Source organism: Melampsora larici-populina, assembly GCF_000204055.1.
Source record: "Melampsora larici-populina 98AG31 unplaced genomic scaffold MELLAscaffold_22, whole genome shotgun sequence".
NCBI lineage: Eukaryota > Fungi > Basidiomycota > Pucciniomycetes > Pucciniales > Melampsoraceae > Melampsora > Melampsora laricis-populina.
This window is the reverse complement of record NW_006768786.1, coordinates 803,265-828,992: the sequence shown is the minus strand read 5'-3', so window position 1 is coordinate 828,992 and position 25,728 is coordinate 803,265. Positions and strand designations below refer to the sequence as shown.

General features: G+C 42.2%; 7 protein-coding genes across 7 annotated transcripts; 4 read left to right on the top strand and 3 right to left on the bottom strand.

Moving 5' to 3' along the window:
* Positions 1-1,027: 1,027 nt before the first annotated feature.
* Positions 1,028-1,491, bottom strand: MELLADRAFT_36585 (uncharacterized protein; the record flags this gene model as incomplete). The annotated part of the gene is made up of 4 exons (XM_007410793.1): positions 1,028-1,084; positions 1,185-1,216; positions 1,295-1,346; positions 1,408-1,491. Coding segments are annotated over 4 exons (225 nt in total), but the record flags the coding sequence as incomplete, so codon positions are not given.
* Positions 1,492-6,505: 5,014 nt separating this feature from the next.
* MELLADRAFT_107266 (uncharacterized protein) lies at positions 6,506-7,054 on the top strand (the record flags this gene model as incomplete). The annotated part of the gene is made up of 2 exons (XM_007410861.1): positions 6,506-6,782; positions 6,825-7,054. The coding sequence occupies 2 exons, from the start codon at positions 6,506-6,508 to the stop codon at positions 7,052-7,054; spliced, it is 507 nt and encodes a 168-aa protein (XP_007410923.1).
* A 6,278-nt stretch (positions 7,055-13,332) lies between these two features.
* MELLADRAFT_107265 (uncharacterized protein) lies at positions 13,333-13,962 on the top strand (the record flags this gene model as incomplete). The annotated part of the gene is made up of 1 exon (XM_007410862.1): positions 13,333-13,962. The coding sequence occupies one exon, from the start codon at positions 13,333-13,335 to the stop codon at positions 13,960-13,962; it is 630 nt and encodes a 209-aa protein (XP_007410924.1).
* Positions 13,963-15,904: 1,942 nt separating this feature from the next.
* On the bottom strand, positions 15,905-17,424 carry MELLADRAFT_107264 (uncharacterized protein; the record flags this gene model as incomplete). Its single annotated transcript, XM_007410792.1, has 4 exons — positions 15,905-16,014; positions 16,249-16,341; positions 16,670-16,796; positions 16,870-17,424. The coding sequence occupies 4 exons, from the start codon at positions 17,422-17,424 to the stop codon at positions 15,905-15,907; spliced, it is 885 nt and encodes a 294-aa protein (XP_007410854.1).
* Positions 17,425-18,056: 632 nt separating this feature from the next.
* Positions 18,057-20,352, bottom strand: MELLADRAFT_43743 (uncharacterized protein; the record flags this gene model as incomplete). Its single annotated transcript, XM_007410791.1, has 6 exons — positions 18,057-18,397; positions 18,487-18,611; positions 18,678-18,951; positions 19,030-19,576; positions 19,678-19,975; positions 20,079-20,352. 6 exons carry the CDS (start codon positions 20,289-20,291, stop codon positions 18,322-18,324), a joined length of 1,533 nt encoding a protein of 510 aa, XP_007410853.1.
* Positions 20,353-20,728: 376 nt separating this feature from the next.
* Positions 20,729-22,324, top strand: MELLADRAFT_87700 (uncharacterized protein; the record flags this gene model as incomplete). Its single annotated transcript, XM_007410863.1, has 10 exons — positions 20,729-20,777; positions 20,859-20,869; positions 20,930-21,008; positions 21,088-21,200; positions 21,285-21,424; positions 21,495-21,606; positions 21,711-21,782; positions 21,849-22,016; positions 22,083-22,154; positions 22,223-22,324. 10 exons carry the CDS (start codon positions 20,729-20,731, stop codon positions 22,322-22,324), a joined length of 918 nt encoding a protein of 305 aa, XP_007410925.1.
* A 1,221-nt stretch (positions 22,325-23,545) lies between these two features.
* MELLADRAFT_87699 (uncharacterized protein) lies at positions 23,546-25,261 on the top strand (the record flags this gene model as incomplete). Its single annotated transcript, XM_007410864.1, has 1 exon — positions 23,546-25,261. The coding sequence occupies one exon, from the start codon at positions 23,546-23,548 to the stop codon at positions 25,259-25,261; it is 1,716 nt and encodes a 571-aa protein (XP_007410926.1).
* Between the last annotated feature and the right edge of the window lie 467 nt (positions 25,262-25,728).

Below are 25,728 nucleotides of genomic sequence, written 5' to 3'. Positions count from 1 at the left end.
TCATTGTTATAGGAATGAGGGGAAGAAGCGGTAGAAGACATATCGGAAAGTGAGTTGCGACGATCCAAGTCTGGGAGGCTATAATTTGTTTCTGGTGATAATAACCTAGCGACGCGTTCAATAGCTACGATAACAAGATTCTTAGCATCAAATTGATGCGCGCATCAAAGAGAAAGGGCTACTAACATTCCAAACCTTCATCGTATTTACTCCGCTTTAGCCTTGAGATCAACTCGTGCGTCACTTCATCAAACTCGCGTTTGTGTCCTTGTACAATAGGGATGGTACCGGGATTTGGGCGCGGCGCGTCTCTGAAGGTGTTGTTATTGTCCACAGGGTTTGCTCGAAAACCAGGAGAAAGGTTCACAGAAGCATCTAAATTTTGACGTGTAGAAGGACCACCTTCGACTGAGATGCGATGTCCATGAGACATAGAAGGGTCCGTATTACGATAGGACGAAGGATCATGACTGAGACTTGTAGGAGGCCGGTTGTTCTGGCAAGCTGACATGGCAGTGTCCGAGTTTGGATATGCGCATGCGCTGCTAGACATTACGGGAAGAGGCGCGAAGCCTGTGGCGGAGTTCTCCATACTTCCCGGGGGGGTCAATCTGGGATATATCGAGACAGCCGAAGATTGTGACGGATAGGAAGGAGCTGACATGCAGTATGTGCTGGGGTATGATGATGTTGTGCTAGGTGGAAGAGCATGATGATTGCCGGGCACATTGAGATTAGACGAAGCTAAAACCGAATTGTAAACTTCCTGAGCGGCCGCTTGGGCGGCCTGGTGAAGAGCAGTTTGGTGGTTTATTTGCTGCTGTTGCCCAACGAGATGAGCAGTTGAGATTCCAGGATAAGGTAGGGTCGACTGCTGTCCCGAGTATAGCGGGTATGCTGGTTGCTGGAGTTGGGATTGCGCGTGATGAGGTAGAGGTGCATATTGACGTGAAGAATCGGTTCTGGAAGTCGAAGCACTGATAGTCATGGCTTTAGAGTGTTTGTGCTGTATGTGATGTTCCTCGGTATGAATCTTTTCATGCTTCTTCAAGTCTTGAGGGCGCTTGAATGCTTTGCCACAAACCTATGGAGGGATTGACTTTGGGTCAGCCTGGTTGTCATATGGTCTCGATCTGCCGTGTTGGCACTCAAACCAATGCAAAAAATGGAAATGGGTAGCGTACCTCACAACTGTGTGGTTTGAGTGGCGTATGCACTGTAAATAAAAGATGGATCCTTCAATTTTTGGACTGAGAAAATCAGGCTTGAAGGCAAGAAAAAAGTAGGTGCTTACCTCGCAAATGACTTGTGATATGATCACGCTTCACACAGACTGTGTCACAATTCTATAAAGCAGAACACAATCAGTCTAGTGCTCGTCAAGCCAATAGATATGAGCGGCTCTACCTTCCAATGACATTTCAAGGTTAAATTCCCTGTCGATTTACGACCGATATGTTGATCACATAGGTGATGATATAATGCCTTCATAGAAATATTGCACATGATGGTTAGCGAATAAATTGCGAGATAGAAGAACTAATCTGATATCGAAAGCCTACCTCTGGGTCGTTAAACACTAAACCACACGAAGGCTCAGTCCATTCGCAGGCAAATATTTCAGCCGTTGAGTCGAGCAGATGACCGGAAAGGGAGTGGGTCAACGAATGTACCATGGCCCGCGGAGAATGTTCGAGTGTAGAGGATATATGCTTGGCAAACAAACGGGTGTGGCTGATAAATAAAAGGAGGTTGTATCTGCAAGTTCTTAAAAAGGCACAGTGAACAACAGAGGAGATGAAGAGTTGGAACTGGCAAGTACGGTACACAGACAGACAAGGAAACTGTGTAGTCTCGGAGGGAAGTTTGAAGAAGAGATGGAGCAATGAGTTAAAGCTTGAAGAGAAGTTGTGGTGACTGTTAAGTGCTGTCTACTGTGAGATGAGCTTGATTGAGCTTGTGATCGATTGATCGTTCTTGGCAAGTCTTGGCATGCCAAGCGAGTTCAGGTCGGAAACAGCTCAAAATCAAATTAAGCTCAAACCCAGCCTCGGCTTGGCAAAATCTAAATCTCCATAAATACAGCTTCTTGACATAATACAGATATCTTGTAGGCTGTGTACTTAAGTCTGGACTCTGAGAAGTCCAAAATTCGGAAGAGTCACAGTGATGTCACAGCCATTATATATGCAGCCGTTCCAACAATGGTTGATCCATTTTTTTCAAAAATTCTCTCCCTTGCAAATCTCATAGTTTTGGTTTTACTCAGTTTTTTCTTTCACAAGGTTGAGCAATATGGCAGGAAGAGGATCCTCCCATGAAGATCATGTATCCTTGGGACCATTCATCTGTAGATCTTTTGCAATATGTATGCTAAATCATGTATGATCACCATTTGGCTATCATGGCTAGCAGTGAGGAAATCCATTTCTCATTGGTTGGTAAGATTTGACATAGCCAGGCCGTGGGCAATGCGCACATCAGGTGTGTTCAAAACAAGATCCTTCTGAAGAGAACCAACCACATCCATAAATAAATCAGTATTGTCAGCTTGCACACAACATCATTTACAGACAGCATCTTTCTCTGGATCATTCTTACACCAACCATCAGTTCTGAAGAAGGTATCAAGTTGATTGAGTCATATTTGAAAGGCTTCTGATTGATCTTCAAAACCACAACAACTACTGGATTCAGCAATATGATGCCACCAAACATCTTGGTCTGCTCCTCATCAAACAATCACGGCCTCTATGCGACAGATGACCACTGGGATTTCTGCCATTGGTCATGACAAATATATTCAGATTAGCAAGTCAACAGAGCTTGAATGTCCTTAAGTCTTTTGTCACAATGTTGTTCAGCTATACAGGGAGGAATACCTGTGCAGGCCAACTGTAGAAGATACTCAGAGGTTACTTAATGAAGCTCAAGATTGTGGACTTCTGCACATGTTAGGAGTTAGGATCATTTGGCTGTACCCACTTGGAGTAGAAGAACTGCCCTACTGCTTGGCACATTCAATATTGAGGCAAAGAGAAGTGCCCACAATGGTCTTGGAAGTAGTCTCTTCATATGATACATGGATTTGGCATACATTTTTCAGCCTTCCAGGAACCCTGAAAGATATCACTATACTTGATTGATCACCTCTCTTCTGTGTTCTGATAAAGCTCCCGAGGTGGAGTTACAATCCATGGCAAAACTTATCACCAGGGTTATTACTTAGTGGACAGAATTGATCCAGACTGGGCAACTTTAATAAAACATGTCTCAGATGGTGATCAAAAAGAAAAAGTACATATGTATTATTTACTTTGAGCTCATTGTGTAGCTGACTCAGATTATCTAATTGTTTTCAAAGCTCCAAGAGGCCTTGCAAATGTCAAGTGCACCTTTGCAATTTTATTTGCAAGATTCAGTATTCTCAACTGGCCTGCAAGGCTTTGGGACACAGCTGAATTGCTGCAAATAGTATATTTTACAGTGATCTTGCACAATAAGCAAGTCACAAAAAACAAATTGCTGGCTGTTACAAATGTGGCATTCCATCTTACCTTGAAAATGCACAACCAGCAACCAAGCCAGCTCCTGACTTGTATGCTGAATTTGAGCACTACCTCAACCAACTTTGTGCAATGTGGGATAAACATCAATACCAAGAACTCATGTTGATTTGATTGACATGTATGGGAGCAGAATGGCAAACAAGAAGGGTAGTTGAGGACATTTATCAAAGATTTATGCATATTCTATATTTGTATGCTCTCCTCAGTGATTCACAAACACCAATTTTGTTTGTGATCAATTTGTCTTACACTACACTTTGGTCTCTCGGTCAGCTACATACTCATCTGGATTTGGTGTCTGATATGGTCAAAAGAAAGAAACCTAATCAAATTATTGCCCTGATTATTGAATGGAATACTTAAACCACCTACACCTTGTTGTCTTGCCCAAGATCTCTCCATGACTTGTTTGCGCCAGGCGTGCAAGTATCACAATTCATCTTGTCCAAATTTTCCAGTGGAGTTGGGAACATCCGCTTGATCTGATTCCTGACAAGAAGCAGCAGCCGCTTGGCTCAAGAAGAGCTAGCCAGCTTTGTGATTGCTGCAGCTATCTCATCCCCAGCCCCAGTCAATTCCTTTGGCTCGGCCCCATCAAGGAGTTTTGCCACTTTTGCCCTTTTTTGACCAATCAGTCGTTTTGGTGGGTCTGAATTGGGTTCAGAGTTGGAGAAAACAAAAGAAGATACAGAAGACGGTGGTGCAGTACCCAAATTGGAACTCACCATGCTGGAAGAAGGTGGTGGTGCAGCTTTTTGCTTGTTTGATTCTTCACCCTTATTCTTAAGTTGATCACAAGCCATTGTCAACTTTTGATGTACACAGAGAACAGTCCAGCAGTGTTCAAGACCAAATTGCTTATTTTTGTTTGAGGCTGAGAATATCTTGTGAGTTATTTTAAGCTAACATACAGGTTCTAGTCTAATTCTGGTTCTGGTATCCTGATTATTGAGATTGTTGGATAAGGAGAGATACAACTAGTAGTGGTGATGTGGAGCACAAATGTGAGTTTTATAGAAGTTCTCAAGGTGTTTTTGTCTCAAGATTCAAGTTGAATCTTTAGGTTGACTGTGTAGCTAGAAAAGCGTATAGTATAGAGAGGGAATCCTGAGGGCAGCAGGTTCCGTATTAGACTATAGCTTCTGCTATTCAACGGCGAGAACTAAAACACTAACCTAACAGCACAGTAAGAGAACAAAAGTGAAAGTGAAAGAGATCAGAAAAGAACACAATAACTTGAGATAAAGTAGATAAGATATCACTACCTGCGAGCTCAAAGCAAAAGTGTGGAGCACGTGTAAGGGTTTGAATGAACAAAATAAAATATGAAATCTAAGTTGAAGATAACACTATCAGACTCGTTGGTAAATGAGAAATCAGGAGAATGAATTTAGGAGAAACTTACTGATTCTTTTTGACACGAAAAGAAGCAGAAAAAGAGAGGAAAAGAGAATTACAAAAAGAGAAAAGATAAACCCAAAAGAATCCACCATTTTACCCCTTGATTCAATTTCCCAAATAGCCCCTTTGTACTCTTCACTGATTTTCGCACTAGTCACTGCATGACAGATCTTGATCTAGTCCAACGCTCACAAATTCTATTTCTATAAACATCCAATTACCATAAATGGATAGTGATCTTTGACTCCATAACAAGATAGTAACTTAACCTATCTTAACAAGTTTTGACTGGGGACATGTGTAATGAAGTTTCACCAGAGTTTCCCCAATATATACTTGTAACACACCAAGACCCCAGAATGCCCCTATAATAAAAGGTACTTATCAGAAAACATGACTTTTGGGCTTAAGTGGAACCACACCCCATGGGATTATACAGTGCTCTCTTAGATTTTACTGGTTTCTGCCTTTGATTATCAAGGATTTCAGAGTTGCTAAGTTTGATACAGCTGATTAGAAAGATTCAACTAGTCTTAAACCTATGGACAAAGCATGGGAAAAGTTTCCAAGCAAGCTTGAAATTCCTGTTTTCTAATGACCACCCTTTATATGGGTATTCTGGTGTCTTGTCTGACCCCCAAAGGTGTGAGGTTTGTTGTAGTGTTTTTTGGCTATTTGACCCCCTGCATCATTGAGAGCCTGCACAATTGGGGGACCACTGTGGATGCTCTAAGTAAGCTTCTTACTTCTTTTCTTTTTTGATAAATATCATCTTATTTCCTTTATGAGTTTCCCCTGTGATCAATCACTCACATTTGTAGGAATCTATGCACAGATAGCTGGGTTTCATCATCAACTGTTGGGTTCATCACGGGAGTTGTAATTGTGAATGATACATATCCACTTACAGCTTACCTGAAGATCTTTCATACGATAAAGTGAGATAGTCAGCACATGATTTTATGTTTATAAATCCTTCAGAACATACTTATTGATAAAGGATCCCACTATTTAGCGCCCGCTTAGCTGATATCCAGCGCCCGGTGTATTACCCGACATACCTGAAGATGCCCGACAGCGCCCAGCCAAATTTTGGCCTGTTCGGACCTCGAGGGCTCCTTTCAAGGGCACTATGCCACAACACCGCCCGTTTTGCTCATATTTTCCCTAATTTATGTGACAAAAGAAGCGAAAATTTACGAGAGAATGCTGAAAGGGGCTAAACATCAACTCTGCGCCCGGACCGGCCCCTGACACCACTTCCTATAAGTACGGACCTCCTCAACCTGCCCTTGCGGTTTGTCCTTGTGCACTTTTCCCACTTCAGCTCCCTTTCCATCTTGTTCCCATTAATCACTTCCCTTGTTCCCACCACCTAATCAGCTATTTACCCACCAAATCACAATCATCTTCCCACCGTACTTCATCAAGCATCCATTGATCTCATCGATCAAACTTTAAGAGAACCACACATCTGTTCTGCAACTGCATAATTCCCCGCATCCCGTAGTGTATTGGATTTTCAAGGCCACCTAATGTCCAATCAGCAGCAACGTGATCACTCAATTGATCCGAGGGCTTCCTTGACATCGGAGGTCGTGTCAGAGGTTGTACAGTACCCCGATCCCCCCAATCCCAGCTTCCCATACCCACCAATTCAACCACATGCGTTTCATTCAAACGCCCCACCTCCTAACCACTTCAACCACCATAACAACTTCAATCAACCTGTATACTGGTATCCGCCTCCACCACCACCAGGCCTGTCGTATGCTACTGCGCCAATGTTCCCCAACACCAGCATTGCAGGCAGTCAGTTCAAACCGTGGCGTCATGTGTATCATCAATCTTCAGGCTTTTCGATGACTCCCTACAGTCAACATCCTCACGTCTATCCCCAAGCAACAGAAGGTGTGTCTTGTACACCTATACCTCCAACACCCGCACCATCTACAAAAAGTTCAGCAACCAACACCACCACCACTAGCATTCCAACCGATACCATCATTTCACCTGTGAGCACCCAGACCACAGCAGTCAATCCATCAGCTACCACCCCAGCAACTCACCTTCCAACCACTTAACCAATTGTATTGGACGATGATGTTGAAGAAGTGCCGAATGAACGGGATGACGACTGGCCAGCAATCGGTAAGTTTCTATTTCATATCACGTCATCTGCAAGTAACAAACTGACGAATGCCTTTGTTTTGGTTTTTGATTTCATCAGGAGCAACTCCTGTACGTTTGCTTAGATCCCCTAAGGTGGGCAAACAATTCTTGGAGATGGAGAATGGCCTAATGTACATGTACGCTGTAGCTCGCCACCAAGGCTATGCACTTGCTGTCAAAAGTCATAAGACAGAAGGTCAGGCAACTGTCAGAATCTACTTACGATGTGCTCTTGGTCACAAATCGAGTGCAACCATGCTTCCTGCTGTTCAACCCTCTAACCCGGCGAAACCTACAATACAATGTTCATCCTCGAAGAAAACTGGATGTTTATTTGAGATTTCTCTCAACTACCGCGCAGCGAAGGACCGCTGGTTTGTCACGCAAGACATCAAGAACGCTGTTAAACTTTATCACAATCACGACCCTTTTGATCAACCGCACGATTTGGCAATCTACCGTCGTTTCCCCACTCAGATCATTAAACAAATCGACCTTCTATCATCGGCTGGATGCCGTGCATCTCGTTCCCTTATCAAAGTAGAACCTGTATCTCAACCATTAGTTCGCGATATACACAACGTGAGATCTCGCTTGCGTGATACCTGGCTCAATGGACAATCTCCCATTCAAGGCCTCTTTGATTTGATTGCTCAGAGCAATTGGGCCCATCGAACTCTTACTTCGGACACGGGAATTCTTCAAAATCTCTTCTTTGCAAGCCCTTCCGCGATACGCCTAGCTCGTCGTTTCCCAACAGTGCTCAGCCTTGACTGCACGTATAAAACGGATTGTTTTAATCTTCCTCTCTTACATATAGTTGGTACTACTAACACACACAAGTCATTCACGGTTGCCATGTGCTTCATGAGCAGTGAGGTTGAGTCTCAGTACAAATGGGCTTTAAATCAGTTGAAAAATGTCATATTTCACAACGAGGACGGCAGCTCACCTGTTCCAATGCCAGAAACTTTTGCAACCGACGCCGAGCCAGCCCTGTTCAATGCCATCAAAACGGTTTTCCCTGATTCAACTCACATCCTTTGCGTTTGGCATATCAATATAAACATAGCAAAAAATTGCAAAAGCAAATTCACCGAACCAGAATGGACGGATTTTATGAAAATTTGGAATAGATTTGTTGCATCTTCCACCACTGAAGACTATGAAAATAACCTTGCAGAAGTTACTAAGGTGTCCAAATCTCACAACGTCTTCAAATATCTGCAAAGTACTTGGCTTCACCGCACGGAAAAATTTGTCACTCTCTTCACGTCACAGGCGCCCCATTTTGGAAACTCTTCAACCTCACGAGTTGAAGGTAGTCACTTCCGAGCTAAGTGATTCCTGGATGGTCGTAACAATGACTTCCTGACGTGCTTCAACTCGTTCAAACGTTTTGAAGAACACCAGGTAACTGAGATTACAGTTTTGGTTGGAATTGAGAAGACCAAAGTTCTTCAAGGTCTCCCAATTTTTTTCAAAGAACTCAACTGTGTAGTATCCCATTTTGCCCTCAAGAAGTTGAAGGAACAGTACGATTTAATCCCGAACACACTCAACATACCTTGTACTCACACCTTTCGAGGAGCATGGGGGCTTCCATGCTCTCACAAACTATCAACTGCTCGCAACAACAGCGACTATCTCTCGGCAGACCTTATTCACCCCCAGTGGCACTTGTACATGGACATACCTCCGGCTCACCACGACGGGCTGAAGGTGGCCGCACGCATGAATTTTGACAGCCTTCTGGACTTGCCTGAACACACGCTTCGCAAATTGTATTGCGAAATTGGACTACTTGAAACTCACCGTTACACGCTTGTGCCGATGTTGAATGCCATCGTCAAAACGAACAACCGTGGCCGGCCACGAGCAAACAAATCTAAACGTTCTGCACCCACTCACAATGAAGGCAGATGGAAATCTCAGCACGAAATGGACGAGGCCAAAAAGAAACCACGCAGCAACAAATGTAGCTATTGTCATACCTCTGGTCACCGAATCACAACTTGTCCACGTCGCATTGCTCAGGATGTCAAAGACCAAAACGGTAAAGTAAAGGTCAACTTAGTACCTGTGGCTTCAACATCGTCTGGACCAGCACCCAAGGATGTGATTGAAGAAAGTTCTGACAAAGAACAACGGTTACCGAAATCTAAGATTCAATCATCAGAGTCCTCATCAGAGTCCGATAATTACAAATCATCAGAATCCAATTTAGACACCTTCCATGAAGCCGAGTTGAATGACTCAGACAGCTCCGAATCTCTCGAAGAAGATCACGCAGATCTGTTTCCGTTTTGTGACGACCCTCTACCCAAAGATCCCTCCTTGAAGCTCATTAACTTGCAAGCTGCTCTTCTTGCCATGCCAAACGTCCGCAAAGGGATTGGTCGACCAGGAGCCATGTCACTTCCAGTGAGTTCTGACTATGTTGTGATTTTGTTTCCTTTTCTGTACGCTTATGCATTGGGTTTCTTAACGATTTGGTTTTTATAGTTTGCCCAGACAGCAGACTTTTGCGCATTGCATGAGGCCGAAAGAGAGATCATTCCCGCAGGCGTCAGCAAGGGGTGGCCTGCCACTATTGACTTTCATTATTTACCAGCGTATGTCCACTCTATCAAAATACAAAGATTGCAACTCATTAACCCTTGACCTTCTATTTATAACAGGCGGATCAATAGCCATTTTCCCTTTCTCAGCAAGATTGTCGGTAAACTCGAAAGGTCAGAATTTTTGGAGGAGGCCGAGGCCAAGATGAGGGGAAAAGGTGTCAAGAGAAACCTTGGATTTGCCACACTCGAAGACTTTGAGGTTGAGCAACCAGGATAGTGAGTTCTGAAACTGACTCTATCCTTCTGATTAACTCAGTTACTTACGATGTGCATTTGTCACTTATATCAGTTATGGTTATCAGGGCTTCGAAATTATTGTGCGGTCACTGGAGGCGCTCTTCATTCACAATTCAACTAGTGAATCACATCTCAATTCAATAAGAGCATTGCCTCTTCGGCCAGAAGTTTATTTGCGACAAGTTCTTATTCCAGAAGTGTCAATGTGTTTAATAGCAGACGATCTCAAATTGGATCGAAGTGATCCAAAGGTACGCTGCACTTTGGAAGCCAGTCGTGCATATGGCTCCGCCGTATTTCCATACGAGGAAGCAAAAGCCCAAGCTGTGGCCATCATACCAAAGGAACCACTCAACCTAAGATCGAGCACGAATCCATTCAAATCATCTTCTAAAAGCTCACTGGTATCACGTGTCGAACAAAAAGTCTTGAAACAAATACCTCAAGTCATTGTTCCCTTTGTCAAGTCGGTATTCAACCCACCGGCCTTTGGCAATTGCGGATACCTTGCCATTGCTGCTGGCCTCAAACAGTACACAACAGAATCTTACATTTCAGTTCGCCAAAAACTATACGATGAGCTCCTTGAATATAGAGAAGACCATCAGAAACTTATTTCAACCACTCCGGGCATGAAGTCAGGAATGCGCACTAGACGTAATACTAAACCGTATGCCGCCGAAGTGATTGATGATCTACTGATGCGACTCCAACCTCAGGGTATCACGTGCTCTCGAGAATTCTGGTTACGCATGCCTTACACAGGATACGTTATTGCCAGTGCTTACGACTGTCCTCTTATTGTATTTGATCCAGTGGAGGCCTATTGTTACTCTTTCCTTCCCTATCGCACACCACCTAATGACAATGACCCTATTGTGCTCACATTTGTCGACGGTATGCATTTTGTTAACCTCAGTCCCGGCGCGCAATCATTCCCTTTTCCTGATCTCTACGGCCAGTCCACCTCAACCACAATCGGAACCACAAATATACCACAGTGGATTGCGAAGTATGTATGTCAATTTGACATGTGGAAAAATCGAAACGACCGCATGGACAAGTAAAGCGTGATTACATGGGTTCTTCTCTTGTTTTGACCTCCTTTTTCTCCTATTGCTCATATTTGTGTCTGTTCTTTGTTTTGTTTTGTCTCTGTTCTTTGTTTTTTTGGTTTTGCTTAGTTGTGTGTGCTATGCTCAATATCTCAATGTATGCTAACTATGCGTTTATGCCTATTATGCCTATGCCGATTTATGCCGATTTATTGATTATTTATTTATGCCATGCATTGGACTGTGCCCTTGCTGCATTTCTGCATTTCATGTGCGTGCGTGATGTAGAAAAACAAGAAAGTGACAAACACAAAGTGAGAAAAGAAGGAATCCGGAAAGAAATCAATCTTTGCCCGCTTCTCTTTTTGAAAGCTGGTAAGCGGACCGGGCGCTAAATAGTGGGATCCTTGATAAAATCAGAAGAGATGAAAAGTAATCAATGAAGAAAGAGACATGTCCAAGTAAAATGAGAAACGCAACCAATCCAAATTTCAGAGTAGCATAACTTAAAGTGATTTTAATTTGGGCATGGTATTGGGACTTGATATCCCGTACAAAGTAATTTCACTTTGGATAAATTCAGAAAGTGAATGAGAAGTTTCATGGCTTGGTTGATATTTTGACTACATTTACATCAGAGAAAGTTGGTTTCAATGAGTTTGAATAACATATTCAATTTTGGCTCTCTATAACCTTCCTGGCCTTTTTGTCTCTGTAAACTATCATGCTAAATGGATCAGAACAGAACAAGAAAAGGAAGAGGTAAAAGGAGTAAGATTGTATTGGTTTTTTTACGGTGAGTGACATAACTGTGATTCAAAGTGCTAAAGATTCAAGAACAGTCTCCAAAGAATATAGATAGAGAAGACTACACAATATTACAAAAGTTGATCTGCCGGGTGTTCATTCCACTCACCCTCAATTGCACAAAGAACACAACCATCACTGCCAGCAAAGGTAAGCCACAGTAGACTTTAAACAGAGGAGAAACATGATGGGTTGTAAATCAGAAATGATGAAATTCTTTCATTGAAACCCAAATTCACTTACAAAATTTCAATCACCCCTCATAAGGCTGCCATATTCTTGCATCCCTAATATTGGCTTCTTTACAATACTTTTCCAATAACAGTAATTCATCCTCAATCTCTTGTATTTGAGGATCAAGATCAGGCAGCTCCATACTCCAGTGAGAAAGTACAAATATTTTCTTGAGCTGGGCCAAGCAGCTTTGAGTATCATCTTGTTCAGTATCCTGAAATGCTCTGATGTGGTGTAGGTCCATTTTAGGTAACATAGGGATTTACAGTCTTCAAAGCTGTCCAGGAAGTGCACATGGCTGATCAACAGTTTCAGGTCAGTTAATTGTGCAAAAGAGAAACAAGGACTCCAGCTAGGATTGACTTCAAAGCTGTCATCTGGTTGCTTGTAGCCAAATTCAAGGCCAAGATTCTGTAGGTAGGGTGTAAGGGTGATAAATTACCACAATGATAAATTTTAAGGTCAGTTATTGTTCTTGGCCAATCATGAAGACACCAGTTTGCATTTATATTGCTAGATGTAATCATGAAAAGGATTTGAGCTTGGATAGATTGGATCCAAGACACCCGTCATAAAACCGTAGTTCATCTTCAGATGCTGTGTATCCTCTGTAGTGAATTGTGAGATCTCTCTTTATTTAGGTCAAATGTATATTTTTGATTTCTTAACAAATTGTTTAAACATCATTGTAAGTTAAAAGAAGAAAGACATTTTGATAAAGAGAAATAAAAGAGAAAGGTAGTACCTTAACAAAAACTGCACATATAAAAGTTCAACTTTATAACACAAATTTTAAATCAAACAAAGTAGCCAAAAAAGGAGTCTACGTTTGATAGAAGTAAGTCAGATAAAGAGAAACTTAAAAGATAACAATTTCAATAATAAGATCAGTAATGGAAACAGTTATACCTCCTTCCTTCTTGGTGATTATTTGAAGTTTGATTTAGATTCAGCTTTTTAGTTGAAAGGGTTGTGGTGCAGTATTGAGTTTGTAAGAACCAAAGAAATGAAATGAAGCAGAACTTTCTAATCAATCAAGAGAAAACGATAAAGAGAAAAGGATGAAATATAGTTGTTACCATCAAGACTCAACGAGCCTCGGGTCGGGTGTTTTTCCAAAAGATGGCGGGCCCTTTGGTGTAATTAAATAAAAAAATAAATTACAATGGGAAAATATATATGTATATACCAATCCTTGTATTTCCTCACATATCTACTCTGTTGACCATCAAGATGGCCATCAATAAGGCCAAAAGAGCTCGCTGTGAGCGCGAAGAAGTCAAGATCAATCTGATAAAGTCTCAGGAGCTTGAAGAAACCACTCCTCCTGTCCCAACCACTCTAACTTTAACCACTCCAGCGATTCCAGCAATTCCAGCGATTCCGGCCACTAAACCTCCCAAGACTGAGCGTCAGATGGAGGACATCAATCATCAATACCTCGAGCTAGACAACTCACACCAAGCAGCAAATGCATATCACGAGCTTCATCCTGGTTCAATCAAAGAGATTATTAATCGATCACATCAGCTTGAAGAATTGAGAGAGTTCAACTTCTTGAGGAAGAAGCTCGAACTAGAGAGTTCAAAAACCGCCTCAATACCGGCCTCAATTGAGACAGCCATGTGCTCTATGCGCCAACAACAAAACTCAGATCCGGACTGCGAAGGGGCTGGAGTACACCATGCTCGCAAAATTCGACAGCTTGCTGCATTTGTGATCCTCCATCAACGTCTGCCTGAAGAAAACCGCGGGAAATTGACTGTGCACAGCTGTATGCTTGACAACATGGGCTTCTTGAAAGCGATCACCGATTGGATTGCCACTGTGAGAGTAGGAAAGGTAATGTTTTTGCTTCTATGATTGAAGAGTCTGTCAACATCAACTAAACCTTTTGATTTGATGCTAAATCTTAGGTGACACCAGCAAGTCTTGCTCATCAATTCAACTCGATAATTCTCCCTTCCTTTCCTGAATACCAAAAAACGATTTGTAGAACTACAGCAAACCGATGGATGCATAAGCTTAATTTTAGTGTCAAAGCATACAGCAAATGCTTGTATTACGACGGACATGAACGAGCTGATGTAGTTCTCTACCGACATAAATACTTAAAACAGATTGATGAGCTATGCAAAAATTCAAAGACTTATGCCGGAGACGATCTTGACAAAATTACTGAACCCAACTTGAGTGGCTCAGCTAGAGAGCTTGTTAGAGTTTACCACGACGAGTCAACAATTCATGCACATGAAGAATCTTCAACACACTGGGCTCAACCCAAGGACTGTGATCTACGCTCGAAAAGTCTTGGAAAGTTGATTCACATCTCTGACTTTATTTGTGAAACAACTGGTAGACTTGTAATACCTCCAGATCATATGACAGATCTTCAAGAGAAAGATGCTGCCGTGATCATCACTCCAGGAAAAAATTCGGATCCCTGGTGGGACTCAAAACAGCTCATGCATCAGATTGAATTTCGGGCGATTCCAATTTTTGAGGCACTCCATCCTGGTGCTCAAGCTCTCTATGTATTCAACTGCTCATCCGCCCACAAATCATTTGGCGAGAATTCTCTTCGAGCTGCAAACATGATCCTCGGTACTGGGGGTGCAAAACCACAACTTCGAGACACTGTGATACCAAGTGACAATCCCAACATTCCAATCGAGCTGTGTGGACTCCCGCAGTCCATGGTTTTTCCTTCCGATTACTCAGATGGAAAGCTTGCTGGGAAGTCAAAAGGTATCAAACAGGTCTTAATCGAGCGTGGTCTATGGACCTACCATGAAGATCAAAGAAAGTCGAAACAACTTTCGCCTCTCAAATTGAAGTGCGAAGACTGCAAACGATCTGGTCTTGCTAAAGATAAAATCACCCGAGCTGAGCGTATCCTCAAAGAAGCAGTTAACTCAATGGAAGGCAAATCGGGTGAGGAGTTCCCTGAGCCACCAGAACTCCTGTCTGATCAACCAAAAGACTGCTGTTGGTTCACCATTATATCCGCCCAATCGGACTTTTCTGAAGAAAAACCAATCATACAGAAGATCATTGAAAACGCTGGCCATCTCTGTATCTTTTTGCCCAAATTCCATTGCGAGCTCAATCCGATCGAGCTTTATTGGTGCTTGATCAAAACAAGTAAGTGGGAGTTTCTTGTTTCAATCAAACATTGATAAACCTCGATTAGATCGCTGACCATCCGGACACATCCAAAACTAATTTAGAATTTCGTTTGCTGAGCTATACCTGCAATAACTTCCGAGAGGCAAAAGACCTGTTCAATCGAATTCAAAAAGAATGTCCTCTGGCAACCATCCGACGGTTTTTTTGGAAAATCAATGGACTCCAGGAGAAGCTCAGGCGAGTCTTTCCAATTGCAAAGGCTTGATTCTTTTCTCATTTTGATTTCTCTTTGCAGACAAGCTGCTCAAAAGAGCATAGCTCCAGACCCAGCTGCTCAAACCTATCGCTCACACCGCTGTGTTGCTCGCACCGCTGGAAATGTTTGAGAAACTGTCCATCAGCTATCAATTTTATCACTGTATTATTATCATTGTATCGCATTCCTATGTACAGATATCTAATCACTCCCCAAGAATGCACTCGATTATTCTCCGATCAAAAATCATCATCATGTTAGAGAATCTACAGTGATCACATCAAAAATCATATTGTAAAAAAAACAAATCTCGCAAATCTTTGAACTAATTCATTTCTATGTAAAAAAAAATCGGCCGACCTATTCGGGCTGGAATACTCTAGAGATTGATAAGAGTGTTCCATTTCCGTTTCCAAACTTTCAAAAACTCAAGGATAAGGATGCGAACATCGCTTTTCCATCCATAGCGATTTCAGTGCAAACGGCTTTGGTGACCCGACCCGAGGCTCGTTGAGTCTTGATGGTAACAACTATAATTGTTTTGATGAGAGAAGGGCAAACAAGTTCATCGAGACTCACAACAATTATATCATAGAAGTGAAACATATCAGTGATGTCATTCTTCATCAAACGTTTGGTCAGCACATACAAACTCAGGGCAAAATCAGTCAGCACACACAAACTCAGGGCAACACAGCGTCTTGTCAGTCCATGACAAAGGTTGATCATCTTGATCATAGCAACGTGATTTCAGTAATCATAACATCCTCCGCCTAATGTGAGTGACTTGATCCAAGGTAGACTTGCAACAGTATTCCTTGAGATTTCATTCATAAATTTCATGCTGTATGGACTGCCTAATGTCAAGTGCCAAAGTTGTATGAGGTTTGACAATAGTGAAACTAGACTGCCTATTATAAAACAGTGTCATTTTACTACTCACTGGCCTGAGGATTGAGGTGAATGGAGCTCACTGGCCTGCCAGTGACTAGTAAAATGACACTGTGAAAGCCTCAACTCTTCCTGTGCGTTCAGGTGCTTCAAGATATCCTTGATCAATACTCAGCGCAGAAAGATTGGGGCACTGATCTATCAAGACTTTTACATTGCTTGGAGAGAGGAATCTCACGAAATCGTCCACATCAAGCCTAAGATTATCGTAGAAAGGATCCACGAAAAATTCACCAGGAGATTCACTACAATTTTCAGAAAGGAAGAGTGATAGTGATTTGACATAGCTCCCTTGTTTGAGGAGGATATCTTTGGTCCATAGATCAATCGGTGCTGGAAGAGATGTAGGAAATTGTAGTTTCTAGGATTTAGTAGGAGTGGTTAATTGTGATTAGAAAACATTCCTTCACAAACAGGTTGATAAGAGGACTTACTCTCCATAGCCATGGTCGACATAGTTGATACATTTTACGAGAAGTGACGGAAAAGGTCTGTTTACTATTCAAGATTGGCAAGTGTGGGTACAAGTAAGTTGCATATGGTGCTCGCGTGCCTGGACCAGAGATCACCACCTCTCCTTCTTTCCTTTCTTTGTAAATCTCAGAGTCTTCAAGCTGTGCTATGCAATCAAGTACTTTGAGTATGTTGTCAAAGACCTCGATAGGTAGATCCATGAGGCCTATAGGTTGACGTTTAAGCTCCAATCTACCAATCTGAATTATGTCTTTGACTTCAATGGATGAATTTTTAGTTACTTGAATATCGCGTGGCTCAATTACTCTGTCATGATCATGTACACTTTTTGGTAAGCGGAGTTGAAGAAAGGCACTGAGGATCGATTCCTTGGACCAGATAAACCCTTTGGAGTCGAGTTCTTCAAAACGCTTTTCCATGAAATTGGGATTTTGATCTACTGGGTGATTTGTCTCGTGAAGTTCAGTGACAATTTCTCGCCAAAGGCATAGCTGAGTTGTGAGACTAGATGACATCCTGCTATACTTTGCTGAGGGGCTAGTCACTTGAAGAGGCTTCGTAGAAAAACGAGGTCGGAGGCTTCGTCCAGCAATGATTCTCGTGTGTATTTCTTATCAAGACTTCTCTTCAAGAAGCTCGACTGAGAGAAGGCAGCGCTGGGAAGCTTTGATAGGCTATGGATTGTCTTGCAACGATAAATCCTGCTGAACTTTAGTATTGCGAAGGTTCGTTCGACACGAGATTATTCCTTCGAGTTACGCGATGAAGTGACCGGAATTATTGAACAGAAACAAGAATGATTTAATTTTGATCAGACTAGAAAGGGATACTACAAGAGCTGAGAAGCAAACCAGAAGGATCAATGTCGATGGTCACGAGAAAGAAAGACCATGAGTCCATGACGTCATGATTGCCACAAGAAAACGAATGAAACCAGTCGGGTGGCCAGAAATTCGGGTGAGGTGTTGATCGGTTAATTCCCGAAATAGATCGCTGGCTTTCACCGGGGTGTTGTGTATGTATGTAAATGGCAAGGATTCAAAAAAGGGGATGTACATCCTTCTCTCGTGGCATTATGAAGAAGACATGATCAGAGCAGCACAGATTCAAACACACCCATGGAGCTATCCTCACCAGATCTCCTAGTGTAAAGGTAAGAGGAAAAGCTCAATTTTGGAGCCGAGGCATGTAGTCTTCAACTCAACCCAAAGAACAAAAAAATGGATACAATTTACTCATATTGTAAGCAAATTTGAAATGTAGATAGATATAGATAACAAAATTCGAAAGTTGTGAAACAAAAAGAAATAGAAATCACACAAATTTAGAAACTCTACGAAGTTTTAAAAACATGCTAATGAGCATGCAAAGCCTTTGAAACGATCAACGAAGAAAACTTCATTGAGACTTGACTAATTGAGAGATTGTTGATTTTTTCGATCGTATCCTGCACTGAAAGAGTCCGGGATCACTTCACTTGCAGGTACCCTTGAAAAGATAAGAACGAAAGATCATTAGACCATCAGGACGAGTCAAAAAATTCATATCAATTCGATTCTAAACTGGGAAAAACTCACTCAGATTGAAGTCTACCGCCTAAAAGAACTGGTCCGTTTTTGCTACGGAATTCTTGGATTCGGGCTTCGACTTCAGGCTTAAATTTTCGTAACAAACCTTGTATAGGCCATGCAGCAGCATCACCCTTTCGAAAAAACAAGCGTAAGTTAAAGCTGATAGATAGGAGGTAGTCTGAAGAGCAATTACTCACCAATGCACAGATGGTATGTCCTTCAATCTGTCGGGTAAGCTCCCAGAGCATATCTAATTCACGTTCATGTGCTCGACCAACCACTAATCGGTCCATGATCTTCTCCATCCAAGTCGTACCCTCTCGACAAGGTGTACATTGACCGCATGATTCGTGTTTATAAAACTTGGCAAACCTGGCAATGGCTGAGATCATATCAGTCGACTTGTTCATCACAATCACTGCTCCTGTGCCTAATCCAGATTGTAAGTCTTTGAGAGAATCAAAGTCCATCCTATTGAAAATGATGTACGATCAGTACAGAGTCAGAAAAGGGATCAAGTGTAAACTTGTAGGCCATAGGAAATCTCACAAGGCTTCCTCGCATTCGGGTTTGGTCAAAACTGGTACAGATGAGCCTCCAGGAACGATACCAAGTAAGTTATCCCAACCTCCGATAACTCCACCACAGTGCTTGTCAATCAAATCACGTAGAGGGATAGACATCTCCTCCTCAACCACACAGGGTGTGTTGACATGTCCACTGATGCAGAACAATTTGGTACCGCTGTTACGTTCTCTTCCAAAACTGTTGAACCAACTAGCGCCTCGCCTGATGATCGTAGGTGCTACAGCCACCGTTTCGACATTCGCAACCGTAGTCGGACAACCAAATAGACCGACATCGGCCGGGAATGGAGGTTTCAATCTTGGTTTGCCTTGCTTTCCTTCTAAAGACTCAATCAAAGCTGTCTCCTCTCCACAAATGTAGGCACCTGCACCTCGATGAAGGTAGACATCAAAGTCGTAACCCGAATTACATGCATTCTTGCCGATTAGACCGGCTTTGTAGGCTTCTTCGATGGCGTTTTGTAAATGGGCAGCTTCCATGATAAACTCTCCTCGAATGTAAATGTAGGCTGTTTTGTGAAGGTAGGGTTTCAAATAGGGATGAGAGATATATATGTCAGTATACCGATTTTAGGCGGACAAGCACCAAGTTGAGGCAAAGGACATGTACCAGCAGAAGCATTCATGGCTCGACCAGCAACGAGACAACCTTCGACCAATTTATGAGGATCGCCTCGCATGATCTCTCGATCCTTACAAGTTCCTGGTTCTCCTTCATCGGCATTGACTACTAAATATCTTGGTCTAGGATCTTTTTCAAATCCAGGTTTGTTCATGAAAGACCATTTAAGACCTGATGGAAAACCTGCACCACCACGACCTCTGAGACCTGAGTCTTTGATTTCTTTAATGAGGTAATCGTGACCTTTGAGAATGATGTCTTTTGTACGATGCCAATCTCCGCGAGCCTATGATATCATATGATAGTGTTGTTTAAACAGTGGTCAGTTGAGGTTGAACGATTTAAGAGGTCAAATTGAAAAGGATGTATAATAGTTCTGTAAAGCTTACCTGAGCACCCTTCAATAGATGGTCATGACGCATATAAGCATTTTGAAAGATTCGATCTGAATCACGTAATCCACCATGCGTCTTGACTGGAGGAACCGGAACTTCGGGCGAGATAGTGGCAAAGGTTCGACGAGACGATGAACAATTAGGCAAATTGATGGCTGAAGATATTGAACGAGATGATGGTTTGAGGGCTACTCGAGCAGTTGCCATTGTTATGATGATGATATTCAAGAGTAGCTCGATTCGGTGAAAGTAGGATGTCAAGTTGAGTTCCAACCAATCAACATCAACCAATAAAGTCAAAGTATGGGTTTATATATGAGTCAAACCCATAGACCCCCTGTCCCTTTTCATTTTACCAATTTGTCGTTTCATTTCACCAGTCCTTGCCAATCGGCGATGATCATAAAAGCTGATCAAGATCGAGGTGTGGAACTTGAGCGTAAGAACAAACCATATAGCTCAGACCCTATCAGACCCTTTCCATATCCGGACTTCGACGCTTATTACTGATATGATTCGATGAGTCATTGTCGATCGCGCATCACACTTTCAGTCGATTGACTGATTCAAGGCCTCAGTGTCAAGTACAAATCAAGACCCAAGCATCTCCAGACATACACATCATAAACCAGCGGACGGTCAGGATGGAAGAAGATGAGCCATTGGAGAACTCCAATAATATGACCTTTAACGGTGACTTCACCTCCCATACGTTTGCAACTCCGTCGTAAGAGCCTGATGACTGATCTTGGTGTTGGTAAATTATTCTCACAGAGACTATCAAAGTGATCGCTGAGTTTCGTTAGTAAACAAATACGTCATCTGATCTTCAGCTTTGACTGGAGCCTGATTCTGTCGATTTATCGAAAAAAGTCGAAGTTGCTTTTCATAACATCTTATATGTCAGAGGTGTTTATCCTTCAGGTCTGTACATGCACTGATTGACTTGTTCTCCAAAAAGTCATGGGCCAAAGAAGCTAACAAACTATTCTTGGGTATGCAGATTTATTTGAGTCCTGCAAGAAATACGACGTTCCTATCTTCAGATCACGACATGTACTCTTGACCTCTTATATCTCTGGAGTGGTATCTCAAGTAGTCGAAGAAATCTCCAAGGTCAGTATACTTTTAGCAATGATTAAATCTATGCAATCATATTTATCTTGATTCATTATTGATGATTATCGATTCATGTGGTAGGGATTCGTGAATAAATTGATACTTGCTATTCAAGATGCAACAACCCCTCCATACGAACCACTTGAGCATTTCGTATTTGACTTTCAATATTTAGTTGACCCGATCACCAACTTTGAAGATGAAAGTGATCGAGATATCAGGTTTGTCAATCACCTTACTTGACAATTTTCCCATGCTAATATACCATTATTATAACCGTTTGGTTTGAAGACCGATGACAGGTGTTGGGACTTTGGCTGATGCTCATGTTCATCTAAGAGCATTTTTGATGAAGATCAATCAATGTAATAAACAAATCACTGAGCTTCCCCAAAGAGGTTCAGTTAGCACAATCTCTGTCCCAGTCTCTCTGTTGTCCAGATTATTCTCAAGTTTACTGATACTCCAATTCGTGTTCATTTATTCAAATTATCATAACACACAGAGTTGACGTGGACCACATTTCTAGAATTGAATGATCCAACCAAAGAACCAGTTTCAGAATCAACTAAAAAATCCGTAAGTACTCTGAACAAGATCTCCAATGTTTACTGTCACCTAATTCATTGTCTTTTGTTTGCTCAGGATTTACCACCACAATGGGTTCCAGCAAGTGATCCAATAGCTTTGAAGGCACAAGTACAAAAGTCAATCAAAATACAAGATTTTGCCTCATCATCTCGAACTACTTTGACACGTGAACCTAAAAAGAGATTAATACCATTCAAAAGTGAGGGTTTAGGGATGATCCAGGTTTGTTTCTCCTCTCAAGTATCCAGTGGAAAAGACAAAACTGATATTATATCTAATGTTCAATAGCTTCAGATGTTTGTTATCGAACATCCACAAAAGGCTAGTCTGCTTCAGGAGCAACAAGCTACGCAGCCTCATGTCAGTAAAAAGTGATGGCGCTTCGAATGTGGGTTTTTATCCACAAGTCTTGCTTGAGGTTTGTATAGAATGATACCTGGTATCTGTGGAATCCAGATGGCGTTCGTCCGAAAAAAGATGACTGGCTAAGGACGGAAGAGATTGAATTTAATCCCACTGAACTAACCTGAGACTGCATGCCTCCAGCATGCTGTGTACCCCAATCATCACAAACGTGAATAAGATGTACTCAAGTTTTCTTGAGTAGAGATCATTCGGAGAGCGATGGAGATTGTCTTATTTCACTTCTCAATTGCGCACAATCATAAGCAAGCGCTTTACAGAATTTACATGAGAAGTCAAAAGAAAGGGCACAAGATTGTCCATGAAGTTTTACATAAATCTTTATTCATGAGATGCATATTGGAACTAGCTTCACTCCTAACGCCCTAAATATGCATCTCTTTGATTTTAAGAACAGTGCTTGGCATCATAGCTAATTTCCGCCTCTGCTTGTTTACTCGCACCTACTCGCACGCTAAGAGTAAGACAAACTATCGTAGCAAGTTTTGATAATTCGACTCGAGAAGGCCGAAGCCATGATGGGCGGCATCAGCCTGTGTTGACAGCCGCATAATTGTCAGCTCACCTCAAGGGACATCAGTGGATGGATTTGGTGAGCATACATACTTCAATCACGTTTCACAGACCTATGAACTTGTGAGCTTCGCTGTTAGTCGGTTCTGGATACATAACTCCCGCTCAAAGTTTGGACGGAAGTGTACACACACTACTTCCCAAAAAGTCAAGTTAAAACAACGAGAAATCAATACCAAGCGAGGACCGGTGCAAGCGAGTGAAGAAAAATTGTGCTTGGTTTCATACGTAAAAGAAAGAAGCTATATACATAGAGCGGACGTGAAGAAATCTGTATGATATGTTTTTCAAACGTTGACCAGTGACCAGTCTATCTCCTGAATAGCCGTACAAGTGAAAGAGAACATTGAAAATTGAAGGAGAAAGGCCTATCAAGTATGATGAAAACCGACGACAGGTTTGGTATGGTACCAAGCAAGATACGACTTGTCTTATCAATTCATGGATACTGCGAAGGGTTGGACCTTGAAGTGTTTCTTTTACTCTATCAGTTATGTACCACCGAAATAGACTTGAAATATCTAAAGTATTTTGCAATGAGCCTTGGAGCTCCACATAACTAGATGCTCTTCAGCTCTTTTTCTTTGCCTTTAAACTGTGTTTCGTTCTTTGAACCCCTTCACATTTGCTCAGCATGGCAGAATCAAAGCTACCAGATCTAGGTTCTTTATTGTGAGTGATTTCTAAACCGAACACTGGATATCGCTTTGTGAAAAGAGTCAGACTTATGAGGTCATGTTTCCAACAGGTCGCGCATGAACACTAGCCGGACCATCCCTGTTACGCCGCCGGAGCCTCGAGACACAGCAGATGTGGCAACTCCAGCCGCGACTCCAGCCCATGCTCCTCCAGCCGCAACTCCAGCCTCAACTCCAGCCTCAACTCCAGCCGCAACTCCAGCCTCAACTCCAGCCGCAACTCCAGCTGCAACTCCAGCCGCAGTTCCAGCTCACTCGGGGGATTCGCCAGTCACTGCTACCAATCATTCACATCCTGTGGATACTCCTGATGATTCACCCAGTCATCCTCCTACTTCGGACCCACCTGAGACTAGCGACTCGGGAACTCAACAAACTGGTAGACTTACTGATGGCCATCTTCCTGAAATCATTGGGGGATTATGTGGCTTATTGGCATTGGGCATCTTGGTTCTAGTTTATGCCTTTTGGAGCTACCGAAAAAGTAGAAAGCGTCAGAGCGTATTGATAAATGAAATGGTGACGAGCGCCACTCCTACAGAACATAGGCCAGTCTTTCCTATCGACGATGAAAGGCGAAAGCATGATACCGAGCGCTCCGCCTTTAGAGAGCTCAAACCGACATCGGCCTTGGATCATCAAAATCATTTGACACAAGGTTATGAAAGACGGGTTGTGGTTCCATATCGGATTGGAACTTTTGAAAATCATGTTCACACTCCTAATCGTGTTCGAGGAAACTCAGAAAAATCAAGTCGACCTTCCTTTGGACAACAGACAACATGGTCTCAAGAAAATCCATTACCACCAGATTTGATTCCAAGACAAGCTCAAGTACAAACATTTGATCCGAATTATCACGAGACAGTTTATAACTTTACACCTTCACCTACATCTAAGCCCCCCACCTCTAATGCTCCATTTCCTGGCACACCTGGTCATTACACACGTGCAAGCTTTTCAGCTTTCAATTCGCATTCCCAATATCATCAAAGCCAGCAGAATTACCCAGGAACATTCTTGGATCCCAGTTCTGCAAGAACAGATAACCTTCGATCCTTTGCGGGTTCACCATCGCGAAACCGATCTGCTTCTTCTTTATCAGAGAATTCGGTGGCTAGGAACAATCACGGTCAAGCATCTCATCATCCAAATCCACACAGAGGGAATTTTGTTCCTTCGAGACTTGGCCGACAGTCTCCATCTTATCCTGTTGAACTGCCAAGTCCGATATACGAATATGGGATTGCTTCAAGTACCGAACATGCACCGATGCCTATGAATCACTCTATATCAGTTCCTCATCTACCTATTAATATAACACCACCACCTCTTCCCACGCACACTCAGTCTCAAAGACCAATAATTTCAAGACTTCAGATTCCTGGAGAATCTCATGACTCAGGCTTTCAAACCCGAACACAAAGACCTGTGATACCAGCTGTTCTTCAACCAGCTTCACCAATTGTTTTAAAAAGAATGACCATGGAATCAAACATAGACAGTACATCGGGTTCAACACAACAAATTATGTCTCCATGTCAGAGAGCAGTCAAAGAAAGTATGTTCCTTGGACCTAGTACAAGTACACCACAAAGTGGAGACTCGGCTCCGATCAAGTCCCAAAAATCAGACTCACCAATAGAGAAAGGTGACATTGATGAAAATCCTATATCAATCAAAGGATTCAATTTTCCAGAAGCTCCTAGAACTTTGGCTTGTCCATTATCTTCACCACTCCCATTTCCTGGGGAGCCTCGTGAACATGAATGATTTGTTAAAAACATGCTGTTAGTGTAGTGAGAGAACAGACAGACAATTTGTGACATATCATCTACGTTACTGGAACAGGTTACAATTTATATGTTTGAATTATGATCAAATCACTTTTTATCTAAGCTTATTTTTTACTTATTTTTTGGGGTTTATTTGAATGCAACGTGCAAGAGCTCTTTAGTCAAAATTTTGATAACTTGAATATACGAGACAATTCGCGTATTTAGACTAACCATAAAACGTCTATGACAAAAAGATCCCCATATAGTCCAAGGTAGGCTTCTTCATCACTGCGATATATGATGTCTTTGGCAGATTTTCAACTTGGAACTCGAGGAAACAAATACGGCATGAGAGATAACTGACAAAGCGAATGCGAGACATTTTTCACAATTAAAAAGCCAACTACTTTAGGAGTTACCGTGCCCCCCTCCAAAGATTCCTGACCAAAGTTATTCTATTCA